This window comes from Lathyrus oleraceus, chromosome 4 (genome assembly GCF_024323335.1).
Source record: "Lathyrus oleraceus cultivar Zhongwan6 chromosome 4, CAAS_Psat_ZW6_1.0, whole genome shotgun sequence".
Taxonomy (NCBI): Eukaryota; Viridiplantae; Streptophyta; class Magnoliopsida; order Fabales; family Fabaceae; genus Lathyrus; species Lathyrus oleraceus.
Window position 1 is genome coordinate 151371530 of NC_066582.1, and position 15441 is coordinate 151386970.

Sequence of the window (15441 nt, forward strand, 5' to 3'; positions counted from 1 at the left end):
AGAGCTTTATCCAACTCCTCTTCCTTTGATTTGAACACAGATTTAGTGCTATAGAGCGCTTGTCCAAACTTTTCTCTCCTTGCTTCAGACTCTCTAGCTCTCTTGTTGGAGACTTCAAGCTCTTTGTCCTTCTTTTGTTGATCATCTTTCAAGTTCCCATTCTCTATCGAGACTCGGCCAAGCTTGATTCTCAAATCAGCATTTTCCAACTCCAACTCCTTGATACGGGCATTGAGCTTCTCCACATCTTCAGGTAATATGGGCTCTGGCTCAGGAACCAACGGATAGATAGAAGGATCAAATGGATAAGGGAGTTTAATCATCTGAACCCTTTCTCTAACCCAACAAGTGTAAGGCTCTCGGGCAATGACGTTTCTCTTACCCAACTCCTTACCTTTCCTGATAACTGCTTGCCAAGACCTCTTGATCTTTTTCACCATTGGATGATCCGCTTCAACACCATGTAAGATGAAAGGCTCTAGAGCTTTAGCTTCTGGAGGGCCATTCATAGGGTACCCATGCTGCCGCAGAGATAACACGGGGTTATAGTTGATGCAACCCTTGGTTCCTATCAAAGGCACATTGGGGAAGTCTCCAATGCTGACAATCACATTCTCGGTTTCCCAATCCCTGATATACCACTTAACATGACTGGAAGTGAGGGAAGCTAACTTCTGGAAGGGCTTGAGTTCCTTTGAGACAAAAGGACCTTCTTCGGGCATGTGGGATCTAAACCAGGCGTGCAACAACTGCGTACAACATAAGACAATTCCTCCCTTCCTCTCATGACGGTCATGGAGAGTGTAGTAGAGATCTGCCAAGAGGAATGGTACAGGGTTACCAGAGAGGAAAATTCTCACCGCCAGGTGCTCCACAAAATGGTCAATATTTGGGAAGAGGACTATCCCATATATCAACACGGCTAACACAACATAAAAGGCTTCCCAATTCCCTTCTTTTTCCATCTTCTTGGCCTGATCTTCCAAGAACTTCCTAGAAAAACCACTGAAAGGTCCTTTCACATCCCAATTATCCACGACTTCAGAAACTTTCAGACCCAAAGCTGAAGCTATTCTCTTGGGAGGAATATCTTCATCGAGCTTAGGGAATGGGTTATGGTCCTTCAAGTTCCGGCCTATGATCCTCTCAACCTCCTCTAAGGTAGGAGCCAACTGGAAGTCAGAAAACGTGAAACAACGTAGAGGTGGATCATAGAACTGAGCAATAGTCACCGCGGTCATCATGTCCATCTTTTCATTTAAGATGTCCAGAATTCTTCCATAGTTTTGTACGAAGCTGTTGAGTTTGAGGGGTGTTACTTTGGCACTCAACTTCTGTAGGCTGGTAAGGTCCACGTTCTTGTATTTGAACTGAAAAGTGCCTCTTCTCTCAGGATTCATCTTGCTAACAAGTCTTGGATTCCTGAAATAATGCGAAACAAACTAAGAGTTTTGCTTTTTATGTGTATGCAATGAATGGATGGATGGATGCAATGTTTTTTTGTTGTTGTTTTTTCTTTGGATAGGTTCAAAGGTCCGAGGTACGGATAAATTTGATTTCTTTTCCAAAACGGGTTCTCACCGGGTATGATCTAGGGCTTTGTTTACAAAGGATCCCCGGAGTCATTGATTCACAAGAATGTTTGACGCTTACGGGAAATACTTTCCGGTCGTCAACTCCATCAAGGGAATCTATTCTGGGTGAGGTTCTCGTACCGACCCTTACGAAGTATTCACTTCGGGAGTCCGTACTACGCAACCATCGACTGGGTTCTAGATAGGGTACTCAGAGTCATGGATTCAAAAGACTGTTTGACGCTTACGGAAAATACTTTCCGGTCATCAACTCCATCTAGGGAATCTATTCTGAGCGAGGTTCTCATATCGATCCTTACGAAGTATTCACCTCGGGAATCCATACTACGCAACCATCACTTCTAGTTGGCCAAAGGTTCAATGTTCTAAAAGGTTCTTAGAGTCATGGACCCCTTTGAAACATTGAAGCTTACGAGGTATACACCTCGGGCGACAATATTTGCAAAAGGATCTACTCTAAGTGAGGTTCTCGTACCGACTCTTACAAAGTATACACCTCGGGAGTCTGTACTATTCAACCATCGTCCTATCTTATGTTTTTTTTCACTCTAGACTCGGGTGTAGAGTCTTTCCCACATGGTTTGCAATCAAATTTCCAAGTACCCAACACAGTAGAACCAATATACAACAAATATATCAATATAACAATAAAGATAATAAAAGCAATAAATAAGGAAAAGCCACACAATTAAACAAACAAAGGCACACAAACGTCCTAACTAGGCTTGACTCACTTAGGGATTGGGTAATTCCCCAGCAGAGTCGCCATCTGTCGCACCTCGAAAAAATGGGGATACGACTTCAAAGCGAAGCGCGATCGCACGCTCGCAATGATGGACTGAACAGAGTCGCCACCGAACTTTATTTATTCCTAAAAGGAAAGGGGAAATATCGATAAAACCCAAGACAAAAGAAAGGATAAGATATGGTCATCGCAACCAATATCAGGGTTCGGGAGTCGATTACGCAAGGGGAAGGTATTAGCACCCCTCACGTCCGTTGTACTCAACGGGAACCATTAGGTCAGTTGTGTGCATTAATGTTTGTTTGAAATGATAGGCTTTTCAAGTTATTAGGTGGGAAAGAATGAATATAAGAGAGAAGAAATGTTTTTGGATTTTTGACGAAGGACTAAACCTAAGTTTTTTATTAATGGGCCTGACAAGATTTAAAAATCCTGCTCCTACGTATCTCAAAAGAGAAATCAAGGCTTACGTAGTTCTGGGTAGAAAAATGTTTGTTTGTTGGTCGATTTTAGCGAAAGCTATATTGTATTAATCGACGAAAACATCGTTTTACCCAAAACAGATGAGGAGTGGACGCGTACCACACATCGAACGGATTTATAAATCTACATTCGGAAAAGCGTCATTTATCTCTACTCAACAATCGTGGCCGAAACATTGTTTTGTATCACTTAAGACAATATATCTTTCATTTATGAAAAAGGTTTTTGATTAATCGCACGGCGGCGAGAAAAAAGTTTGATTGGTTGGAGGTATTTTGAGTGATGGCGAGAACTTGGATGAGCGAGATATACATCTCGAATCCTAGCCTCAGGAGTGCATGGTATACACCATGTTCCATTTCCATCTTTATTGAAAAAAGTTAAGATAGGAATTAAGTATTTTTGGAATTTGACTGGGAAAGGGTTTGAAGAAACCGCATTGACAATTTTAGGCGATGGCGAGAGTTAAGATTGGCGAAGCATACGTCTCGAATCTTAACCTCAGGAGTGCATGGTATACACCATGTTCCATTTCCACCTTTATTGAAAAAAGAGTTTAAATAAGAATTAGGTATTTTGAATTTTGATTGAGAAAGGGTTTAACGAAACCACATTGACAATTTTAGACGATGGCGAGAGTTAAGATTGGCGAGGCATACGTCTCGAATCTTAACCTCAGGAGTGCATGGTATACACCATGTTCCATTTCCACCTTTATTGAAAAAGTGTTAAATAAGAATTAGGTATTTTGAGTTTTGTTGTGAAAATGACTTGATCATAGATCAAGTATTGATGGACGCTTAAGAGAAATTTGAGTGAGTGTTTGAGAGAAAACAAAGTGGATAAATTTGGATGATGGCGAGAGCTAGGATTGACGAGATATACATCTCGAATCCTAGTCTCAGGAGTGCGCGGTATACACCATGTTCCACTTCCATCTTTATTGAAAAAGTCTTGACTATGAATTAATATTTTTTGAGTTTTTATTAGAGAAAATGGCTTGACGTTGAATCAAGCATTTGATGAAAGTTTGAAAGAAAAGGAATAGAATGAGAGGGAGAAATGGATTGGTTTGTTTATTGAGAAAATACTCGACGTTGGATCGAGTCATATTTTTGTATTTTTTTGAAATTGTTGATTTTACTCTTGTGTTAGTATCTAACTAAATAGTCAAACAAAATAAAGAAATAAAACAGTACAAAATTATTACATATCGGGGGAGTGGGGTACATTTTGTCAAATGGGGGTTCAAAATCATGAAATAATTAAATCGGGCCCAAACAACAAATAATGCAATGTATGAGTGTAAGTGCAAGAGAACCGGCTCATTGTAAGAAAGCCCAAGAGTAAGCTATGTGAGGTTGACGGCGATGCTTAAAAAGCAATCGACTTACAAGGGTGTGAAAATGGACTCGACATTGAATCGAGAAAAATATGATTTTTATAGTTTAAAAATAGTTTTGAATGAATGATGAAATTAAGAGAAAGCAGATCAACCATGAGTATAATAAAAACATAAACAATAAAATAAAATGCTAAAAGAAAATAAAATGCAAATGCTGAAAGAAATAAAATGCTCAATACGGGTATCGAACCCACTACACTAAAGACCATAGAAACCCCCTCTCCACTAGACCATTTGTGGTTAGTTATTATTTACAATGCTAATTTAGATATATAAACCAAGATAAATTAAAAATAGAATTAAAATAAAAAAAACTAAATAAAAAAAGAAATCTGTTGGACTACTAGTAATTAAACCCAGCCGCTTGGCTGTTGGGTTTACAAATGGGGGATAAGTTGAAAACATAAAACAATTATTAACTAATAACCTAGGAAAATTAAACGAATTTTTTTTAATGTTTTTTTTGAATGTTTGCTCTACTGACAGCTAAAAAAAAAGAATTAAATAAAAGGAAACAAAAAAAGAAAGAAAATGAAAAATACTGTAATGAAAAGGAGAGTCGTCGTCCTCATCTCGCTCTCTCGCTCTCTTTTCTCCCAATCTCACTCACAAACTCAAACACTCATTCTCTATCAAACTCAATCGTCCTCGACTTCACCCAATCGTCTCTCTCGCGTCCAACCCTCTCTCTCTCAAAATCGCTCAATCGTCCTCAACTAATCTCTCTCAAACTCAGACACTCATTCGAACTCAAATGCTCAACAAAAGAAGTCTCACCTTTGGCGACGACGAATCAGGTAAGCTTAAATCTTCCTCCTCAATACTGTTTTTTTGATTTGGGATTTAGGGTTTGTGGTATCTTGTTCGCCGTTTTTCTTTTTTTCCGCCCCCCCTCACTGATTCGCTCTCCCCTATTTATGTTCTGTGAATTAGGGTTTTCGGATTTGGTACTCAAAAGCTCAAAGAAGAAAATTTCCAGAAGTCTTTTTGATGCTCAGAATTGGACTACCTCCTTTGATGCTTGGCCTTGGAAAGGTACTCTGAACCACGCTTTCTCCAATTGTTTTGTCTGGATGCCGAATTGGGAATTCTTTGAAATTTTACTGCTTGGTAATTATTTTGTTTACTGCAGTGAAGATTGGAGGTGAGGGAACGTGAAGCTAGTTGATCCGTTGGACTATTGCCTTGTTGGGAAACATTTCTCAGGACATCCATGGCTTTAGCAACTTTAGCCTTGAGAGCATCAGGTGATTCTATCAAATGCAAAACTTCAGGCTGATCCATCTCCAAAAGCATGCCGGTAACCTCCCTGCGGCACCGACGAGCAGATGAACTGGTTGAGGTAAGTGCATTATGTCCTCTTTTAGACTGGTACCTCCTGCTGTAGCCATAACTTGGATTTTCAAATTATCCTGATCAATTTTTTTATGCAGGAATGGTTTCGGTTATCACAGGGGTGAAGAAAAACCTTTTTCTCCAGAGGAAATATTATCTATGATCCTCACAAACATGCGGGAAAACGCAGAGAGACTTTGGAGACACCTATCAAAAATGCAATGATTACAGTTCCGACCTATTTCAAAGATTCTCAGCGAAAAGCCAATATAAATACTGGTGCTATTGCAGGCTTGAATGCAGATGATCAATGAACCAACTGCTGCTACCCTTGCATATGGCCAATGTAAGTATAGCGTTTGATCATGACCATGGTGTGTTCACGGCTTATGATTTTCTAACTGCATTTGTCACTTCTGGTTTTTCTCACTTGTCTGCTATAGTCATCTTCTGTTTTTTCTTGATTTGTAAAGTGAAGGATTTGTACGAGCAACACGTTTGTCCTTGAAACAAAACTCATCTGCTCGTAACTTCTTTCAGGTTGCCATCTTAACATGTCGTGAGCAAGTGGTGCTAGCCATTCCAAGTCTAAAATCTGTGGGCTCATCTTCAGTTGAAAGCCAACTGTCCCACCCAACTGCCGATTTGGTTGAAAGCTTACTGTCTCACTTGGTTTCTGATTAGTTAGACGATCCCAGCCCATAATATGCGGCAATGCAAAACTGCAAGCTGTCTTCATCACAGAAAACTCAGCAGTTGTAACAGGAACAATGAAATTCCTTTTTCAAAACTGCTGCGTCGATGTTTTTGTGGCGGTTAAATCCAAGGGCTTCATAATGATTTAGACTCTTCAATATCCTTCTCATTTCATCAATTGAATTTGTTTGCTCTCTAACAACTTTATTGACCAAAAGTTCTTTCTGCTTATCAACAACTGATGCGGTGACTACAGGTTGTGGTGGGCACAATGTCACAAAACTCAAAGATGTCGGCAAGCACAGATGCAGCAACGAGTCCACTTATGTGAGCCATATCCATCATAAGGAAGGCACCTATGCTACCTGCAATTTTTCTAGAGCGGGGATAATCAATGTCTCGGGGGTGAGCACTAACTCCAGGAGTGCTTGCCGTTTTCTGGCCAACAGCTGCCAAAATGCTACAATTTGGGATAATTGCAACCTGAGAAAGACGCCCATTATCCAAAGCTTGACGAAATCTTGATTGCAATGCCTCGGCAACAACTTTTACTTCCGTCTCGGGGACAGCAAAGCATACAGAATGCTCACTACTAGCCTGAGATATCATGATAACATTAGCTCCAACATCTTTGATTGCACTAAAAATAGCACTTGCTGTACCTGGAACACCGGCCATTCCAGTTCCCTCAACATTTACAAGTGCCAAGTTGTCTATTGTTGCAAATCCTTTGACTAAATTTTGCAGGTTTGCCATATCTTCATTATCATGCTGGTTTTACTACTTCTGTTGATTTAAATTGCAACCCTGCTATTGATTTTTTCTGCGACAATTGGTACTCCTGGGATCGCATTTGGCAGGTTGTTATAGCAGAACTTGTTGTGTTTGATGTTGTCTGCTGATGAGGATTGTTGCAGGTTGGGGACGAGGTTCTGAGCATGTTGATGAAGGAGTACCGGCAGCAGGTGCAGGTGGTGGTGTTCTGCTGAGGAAACGCAGAGCAATGCTTCAGCTTGTAGTAGGGCAACGAGTTTTATTGAAGAAATGAAAGGCTTGCTTGTTTAGAGTTAGGTTGGGAGCTTGGAATTAGGTTGTATATGTTGTAGTTGAGGGGATAGAAATGTACTGGAACATTTATGGCATTTTATTTTGTATGGAACGTGATGAATTGACTTTGTATGGCGTTTTGAATTTAAATGGAAGGTTTATTGGATATTGTATGGAAATGGTTCTGTATTGATTTGCATGGAAAGTTATGAATGAAAATGTAGTTGATTGTATGGAATGTTATGAATGAAAATGTAGTTGACTGTATGGAATGTATAACTATCTGGATGGTTATGGTTTAAATTGGTTCCAAATGGATAATGAAAATGGATATGGATTTTGGATATGGATTTAAAAATAGAGTTGGGTTATTGGATATTTGATTATAAAAATGGAATATGGATTTTTAGGAATAATCCAAGACTAATCTAAATATCAATTTAAATAATAATAACAAATCAGCAAAAACCAAATAAAAATCAAATTAATCTATAATTCGTTAAAATTACTTTGATATCAACTCTAACATTCATTTGGAAATTAAAATCAATTAGAGTTTGAATCATTAGTAAAATAAACAATTAAGATTAAATTGAAATTTGGAATTAAACTTAATTCGAAATTAAAATCAAATTAAAAATTAAAAAAAGTCAAATAATTAAAATCCATTTTATAATTAAAAAAAACACCATGATCAAGAAGCTAGATAATGACCAATGTCTGTTAATAAAAAAGTGGATTTGGGAATGAATGTATGCAAATGAATTTTAGGCCAAATGCTAAATAAAAATAAAAAATTCAGGACCAAAATCGGGGTATGACACACCAACATTTGCTCAATGTTGGAAGATCAATACTCTACCAAGCCAAACTGCCGAAATAATACTGGTCTTATGCGCTCCTTTATGCCACATTAATCATAGATTGGGTCCCCACTCCTATATTAAAAAACCACTCCCCATATCATATATTCCATGATAAAACTCCTGAGATTGATTCATTCAAAGTCTTTGGATCACTATGTTATGCTTCCACACTTAGTATCCATAGAAAAAACTTGACCCTAAAGCAAGAAAATCCATATTCTTGAATTATACCATTGGCATGAAGGGTTCCACCCTACTAGACCTTAACACCAAAGAAACTTTTGTCTTAAAAAATGTGTCATTTCATGAGCACATTTTACCATACACCACACAAGCATGTTACTCATCTTAATCATGGACTTACTATCCTAGTTCATCCCTTGACCATTCCACAACCACTACTTCCTATCCTACTAACCATTCACCAATCAATGATCCTCATACCTTCCCTACACAACAAAATGCACCATATCCTTCCATATATGATTTTCCTGAGATTAATCAACCACCACCTATCACTAACCAACCTACTGCACCAATCATTGATTTGCAACCAGTCATGCACAACAAAATTCACCACATCCTTCCATACATGACATTTCTAAGGTTCATCAACCACCACCTAACACTAACCAACCTATTGCAACTATTTGTACCTCTTTAAGGGTTACATACAAGTCATCTTATTTGCAACATTATGTATTCTCCACATCTCAAAACACCAATCAATTGTCTAAAGGTGTGCTATATCATATTTCTCTTTCCATGTCTTATTCTAACTTATCTACACCATATTGTCACTATTACTTGTCTTTCTCATCACATACTGAGTCTAAATCTTATGTTGATGCTTATAAGTTTGAATATTAGAGTCAAGTTATGCAAACTGAACTCATTGCACTTGAAAAGATAAGTACTTGGAGTATAGTTGATTTGCCTTCAAATGCTAAGCCTATTGGATGCAAGTTAGTATATAAGATCAAGCACCATGATGTTATTACAATTGAGAGATTCAAAGCTAGGTTAGTTGCCAAAGGATATATCCAAATTTAAGGACTTGATTACTTTGAAACTTACTCTTCAGTTGCCAAATTAACAACAATCAGAACATTTGTAGCTCTTCCCTCCATCAATAGTTGGCATCTTCATCAATTGGATGTGAATAATGCCTTCTTACATGGAGAACTTTAAGAGGATGTGTATATGACAATTCCACCCGATGTTAAGCATGATAAACCCAATCAAGTGTGAAAACTTGTTAAGTCCTCATATGGATTAAAATAAGCTAGTAGAAAATGTCATGAAATGTTAACTATTTTTCTCATAAAACATTAGTACAAACAAGCTATTGCAGATGTGTCATTGTTTACAAAACAAGATCAAACATCATTTACCATAATGTTAGTTTATGTAGACAATGTTATTTTAGCAAGTAACTCAATATAAGAAATGAAATAGATTAAGGAGAAGTCGCATAAAGAATTCAAGATCAAAGACTTAGGTCATTTGAAATACTTCCTTGGAATAGAGGTTGCTAATTCCAAACTTCGCATTTCATTTTGCCAAAGAAAGTATTGTTTGGACCTCATACGATATTCAGAGGTACTATGTGCAAAGCCAACTTCCATACCATTAGATCGTTCAACAAAACTCCATAAGGATGCTAGTACATCATATCATGATATTCCTGCATACAGAAGATTTTTGTTATAAGATTACGTTATCTGAATGCTACTAGATGTAACATAACTTTTTGCACTCAACAACTAAGTCAGTTCTTATCTTCTCCAATATTGAATCATTTTAATGAAGCTACTCGTGTTTTGAGGTATTTGAAGTCAAGTCTTGTAAGAAGGATATTTTTACCAAGAGACTCATAAGTTAAGTTGCAGGGATACGCAAATGTTGATTGGGTTGGATGTTCGGATACTAGAAGATCTATTTCAGGATAATGTTTCTTTCTTGGAAGATCTATCATTTCATGGAGGACCAAGAAGAAATTAATTGTTTCTAGATCATCGAGCGAAGTTGAATATTAGGCTTTTCCTACTGCTACATGTGATCTCCAATGACATGTATATTTGTTCAAAGATTTGAAGATCAATTGCATACAAACACAATGATATATTCTGATAACCAAAGTGCATTGCAAATTACAGTCAATCCTGTATCTCATGAAAGAACCAAACATCTGAAAATTGAGTGTCACATTGTAAGAGAAAATATGTTGAAAGCGTTAATAAAATTACTGTCATGTATATCAAAGGATCGAGTAGCAAACTTCTTCACCAAACCCTTACTACCTCAACCTTTCAATTTATCAACCATCAACTAGTGGAAAGGTGTTACAAGGTATAATTTCTTATGATGCAAGCAACATGAAAGACCAAATTTGACATGAAGAGCTAACCACCACAAGTAACTATCAGATATGACAATTAGAAATTAGTTGGAGATTACAACCCAATAGGTGTTTGTGTAATATATATATATATATATATATATATATATATAATATATATATATATATATATATATATATATATATATATATATATATATATATATATATATATATATATATATATATATATATATATATATATATATATATATATATATATATATATATATATATATATATATATATATATATATATATATATATATATATATATATCATAGACTTTACTTGCAATACAAGTCAAGCTTGTATTCTCCATAATCAATCAATGAAGTTAGATGAATATCACCAAATCTACTTGTTCATAATATATATTTTACTAAGAAATGGTTTCTCTACCTTTCACTTAGTTATTAATTTTCCCATTTTCAACTTATATTTTGGTTGAAAATGAAATAAGAATATCATCTATTTATATATATTAAATCTAGTGCATCAAACTATCTTGTGATACTTCAACTTCTTCTATGCCACATCATTCATTTTTTTATGTGGTATCTCTCAAAATTTATCTTCAATTTTTAAAAGGTCAAAATATATTGTACTCTCCATAAAATATCTGAGATTCGAATCCAAACAAATGCAAAAATACAATTACCTAATATTTGATTATTAACTTTCTTTATTTCAAAAATTATCATACTAATTTACTCATAATAAATTTATTATTACTCCAACAAAATATATTTTTTAAAATTTTAAAAATAAAAGAGATGCTCCGATCCACACACTTTAAAATGTTTTTTGTTATCTTAAAATCACAGCAACAAAAGAAATACTTGAAAAATAATTATAATGTTAAAGTATATATTCCACAATTTTTAAAGTTAAATTACTTTCAATTGATCTAAAAATATAATAGAGAATGTAACCCTCTTGATCGAATCTATATATTTCTTCTCTATATTTTTCTTATCATATTAGACAAATAAATTAAAGACAAGCAATAAAATTATCAATTTCTCATATATATATATATATATATATATATATATATATATATATATATATATATATATATATATATATATATATATATATATATATATATATATATATATATATATATATATATATAAAACTAAAATTTGCTATTATAGACATAGATTTATAAAGATATTGACTGTTTTATTCGATAATAATTAAAATAAAATTTATTTTTTTATCTAAGACTGAAAATAAGTATATGTCTTTAACAACTTTTAATTAAATATTTAAAAGAGAGGCAAATATTAAAAATATCTTAGAAGAAAAATAAAAAATAAATCATTAAGGAAATTTTTTTAAATTTTTTAAATTTATAAAATAAAATCTTGTATGTTAGTCTCAACTTATTAACCTAAATTTTTTTATTCATATTATTATCTCGATTATTTTATAATAAATTATTATAATATAAATTTATTGTTCATATTTACAAAATAAAAAAATTTATAATTAAAACTCAATGCAAATGAAATAAAAATTAATTAACAGCCGCGGATCGTGCGAATCTCATTCTAGTTAAATCTTAATTACCAGCCATATATTTGAAACATCCTCGAATGAAACAACCAAGTATTTGTTTATTATGGAGTTTTTTTGTAAATTACCATTATTTTTATTCTAGTTTAATCAAATTACAAATGATCAAAGAATTTAATAATTATTTTAAGTTGGGGATGCTACAAGTATGAAATGTTTTGGTATTGACGTAGGTTAAATTATAGATATATGTTGATTTTCTTGATTGTTTTTTATTATTTCCAAGACTACTAATATATCAATAGTTGTTCTGATTGCAAACACTTTTAAAAAAAAAGTTAACACTTCATTTCTATCATATAAATTATTTTTATTATTTAACACTCATATTTCCATTTACTACTAATTAATTTTACTTAAATATATACGATCCACTTTATTGTTGTAGGTGGTAGTTGTTACTTTTGTGAGTACTTGATTTGTTTGACATTTACGCAGTTGTGGAAAGTTTGTCCATACTTTTGTTTTATCTCATAGTTTTTGAATTTTGATGACGCAGAAGTTTAATTTCGTCTTAATTCTCTAATATTCATTAAACTATGAATGCCAATCGTGGCAAATACTTTCTTCAAGTATCGACAAAATAAATGACCATCTTGAGCTATATATATGCCCCCACATTTCAACCTTCAGATCACACATTGAAACACAAGTAAGTTTAAAAAACCAGATGAAGAACTTGAGTATGATTCTAACGTTGCTAGTGCTATTGCTCCTCACTATGGAGCAAGGGAATGCTTTTGATTGTGAACAAGCAAAGACATCTGTAGAGCCTTGTACCTCATTCCTCGTCGGTGATGATGCCGAGCCATCAGCTAGTTGTTGCAGTGGCCTTAATGGTCTGAAATCTTCAACACCCACTGTTGATGAACAACGTGCCGCATGTGAATGCTTAAAAGAATTTGCTCGTAGCAACCCTAACATCAAAGACGACTTATCTCTCTCACTTCCCAAACATTGCGGTGTTGATGTCAGTTTTCCGATAAACAAAAACATGAATTGCAATGAGTAAGTTCTCAATATTTATTTATAAATATTACATTTTTAATTAATAAAGTTTCATCATTTAAAGATAAATAATTGAGATATCGTGTGTGCGTATGTTCTAATGTATCTGCCGAACTATTATTTGAAATTGTTTATCCTAACAAAAGAAATATGTAATGCTACCTAAAATCATTTATAAGTTGGACGATATATCTCTTTCTTGTAAAAATTGCAGTAAAAATAGTTACTTCTATATTAATCAACAATTAATTTTTTTTTAAGAATTTAATGTGGTTTCTTCAACAGATGTTACTCATGCACGGGAAATGTATTCATTATTTTGTCAAATAGTTGATAAAGTAGTAATTTAGTTTTTCTTTACTTATATATTTTTCACAAATTTATTTACTATTGTATTGTATTATGCTTGGATTGATATTGATATTAATTTTTGTGTTTTGTTTGGCAGCATTCAGTGAACTAAATGGAGAAAATAATAAACTAAACAGGGTGGACACTTGGTTGTTCTTATAAAAATAATACAACCCTGTGTAATACGTGTAATATGTTCTATGATGTTGTAATATAAAAAAGTTGATGTTAATAAATAATATGATATTTATGTTTAGTTATTTTTGTGCATTTTTTATGGAGATTAACTCAGGCATAAAAAAGTTAAGACAATTTTTTTAAATTATTTATTTTGGTAATAATTTTCTAAACAATGTTTAATTTTTTTAAAAATAATTCTATTAAAAATAAAAAAAGATTAAGTAATCTATCTTATAATATAGTAGATAAAAAATATTTCTATCAACAATTACAAGAGTAACAAAGATTGTTAAGATTATTTTATAAGTTATAAACATGTAAAACATAATTAAAAAATGTACTAAAAAACAAAAAATCATAAATTTGATTTGAACTTTTTCTCTTCTTCAACTCAAGTTCTTCTATTCTTGATTCTATTTTTCTTATGGCGTGTATTTTTTTTCTTGTTGTTTTTCAACATTTCCTTCACTATTACTTCCCATTTCTTTTCTACTTCTCTCAACTTCATCACTTATAGAGTTATCCATCGTATTCTTATTAAAACCCCCACTTGATTAAGTTGTAATTTGTTTTCTTATTAAAACCCCCATTTGATTAAGTTGTAATTTGTTTAAATAACTGCTCAATTTGAGTTTTAAAATTCTTTATGAAAGCTTATCGGTTCTTATTGGATATTTCTTGTTTGGCCTTTAATGCTTTGAGATTGAGTTTAGCCATCTTCCTAAATTCATTCGCAACCTCTTTTAGACTGCATGACTTACTTCCTTGGTGGTGGATCATGAAGAGCTTCTTGATTAAAATTTTGATATTGATTATTATTGCATTTAAGATTTAAATTATCATCCCACACAGGTTATAAGTATTGGAGTAAGGATTTGTATCTTGATATTTTGTTTCATAATGTGTCTCTTCAACGTATCCATCTGATACACAATGGTTATTGATGTGACCTTCACAGAAATCACATCGTAATGCCCCGGCTAGATTAACATTTAATAGAACTAGATTTGAGGCTGCCAATTACTTTGATAAAGCTTCAGGTTATGCTAACAGAGGAAGTTGAAAATCAAGGTTCATCATACACACACAAAAAATACTTTAGTAGCACTAAACAAAACAAAAATTGAATAAGAATATAAAGTTAATATAAAACAAAACAAGAGAACTTAAAAATAAAAAGCGTAACAAAAAAATTGGAATGATGCCAAAAATTTGATAGACTTTTAACAAATGTAATAAATGTTATCGAAGTAAAAAAAAATTTGTTTCCACTGAGATTTATTTTATTTTAACAAGAAGATTAAGGTTCCTTTGAAAGTAAAATTTGGGGTTTTCAAACTTTGGTTTGAAAGAACAATTGCTTCAATAAACACTTGTTGGAAATTAGTCAGATTAAAGACGAGTTCCTTTGAATCCCCTGTATGTCAGTATTGATCTTGGTGTCTATTTTCCATATGTTGATTTTTCATCGCATATGACAGTTTGACTTAGTCGTTAAAGTGTATAACTCACATTTCTACACCACAACTCTGTAATCCCTTAAATCAGCTGGATAATTAAAGCAGACAATATTCAATACGTTAAATCTTAAGTCACAACTTATAATTTCACCTCATTTTTTTAATAATATTTTAAGTGTTTGATTTTATACTTGCAGAATTTGCTGCAAAAATACGTTACCTGTGGATCTCTCTCCAGAATTTATATTATATAAAATTTATGTATTTTTTTTCTAATTTTTA

The 15441-nt window shown here is 33.5% G+C and overlaps 2 protein-coding genes across 2 annotated transcripts; one reads left to right on the top strand and one right to left on the bottom strand.

Moving 5' to 3' along the window:
* Positions 1-6490: 6490 nt before the first annotated feature.
* Positions 6491-7015, bottom strand: LOC127136464 (bifunctional aspartokinase/homoserine dehydrogenase 1, chloroplastic-like). Its single transcript, XM_051063016.1, has one exon. The coding sequence runs from the start codon at positions 7013-7015 to the stop codon at positions 6491-6493; it is 525 nt and encodes a 174-aa protein (XP_050918973.1).
* A 5797-nt stretch (positions 7016-12812) lies between these two features.
* On the top strand, positions 12813-13775 carry LOC127074229 (non-specific lipid-transfer protein A-like). The gene is made up of 2 exons (XM_051015531.1): positions 12813-13168; positions 13617-13775. The coding sequence occupies exons 1-2, from the start codon at positions 12831-12833 to the stop codon at positions 13624-13626; spliced, it is 348 nt and encodes a 115-aa protein (XP_050871488.1). The 5' UTR covers positions 12813-12830; the 3' UTR covers positions 13627-13775.
* The last annotated feature ends 1666 nt before the right edge of the window (positions 13776-15441 follow it).

Bases quoted from the DNA above. Each gene is read 5' to 3' on its own strand.
- LOC127074229 (XM_051015531.1), top strand. From the start codon at position 12,831: ATGAAGAACTTGAGTATGATTCTAACGTTGCTAGTGCTATTGCTCCTC.
- LOC127136464 (XM_051063016.1), bottom strand. From the start codon at position 7,015: ATGGCAAACCTGCAAAATTTAGTCAAAGGATTTGCAACAATAGACAAC.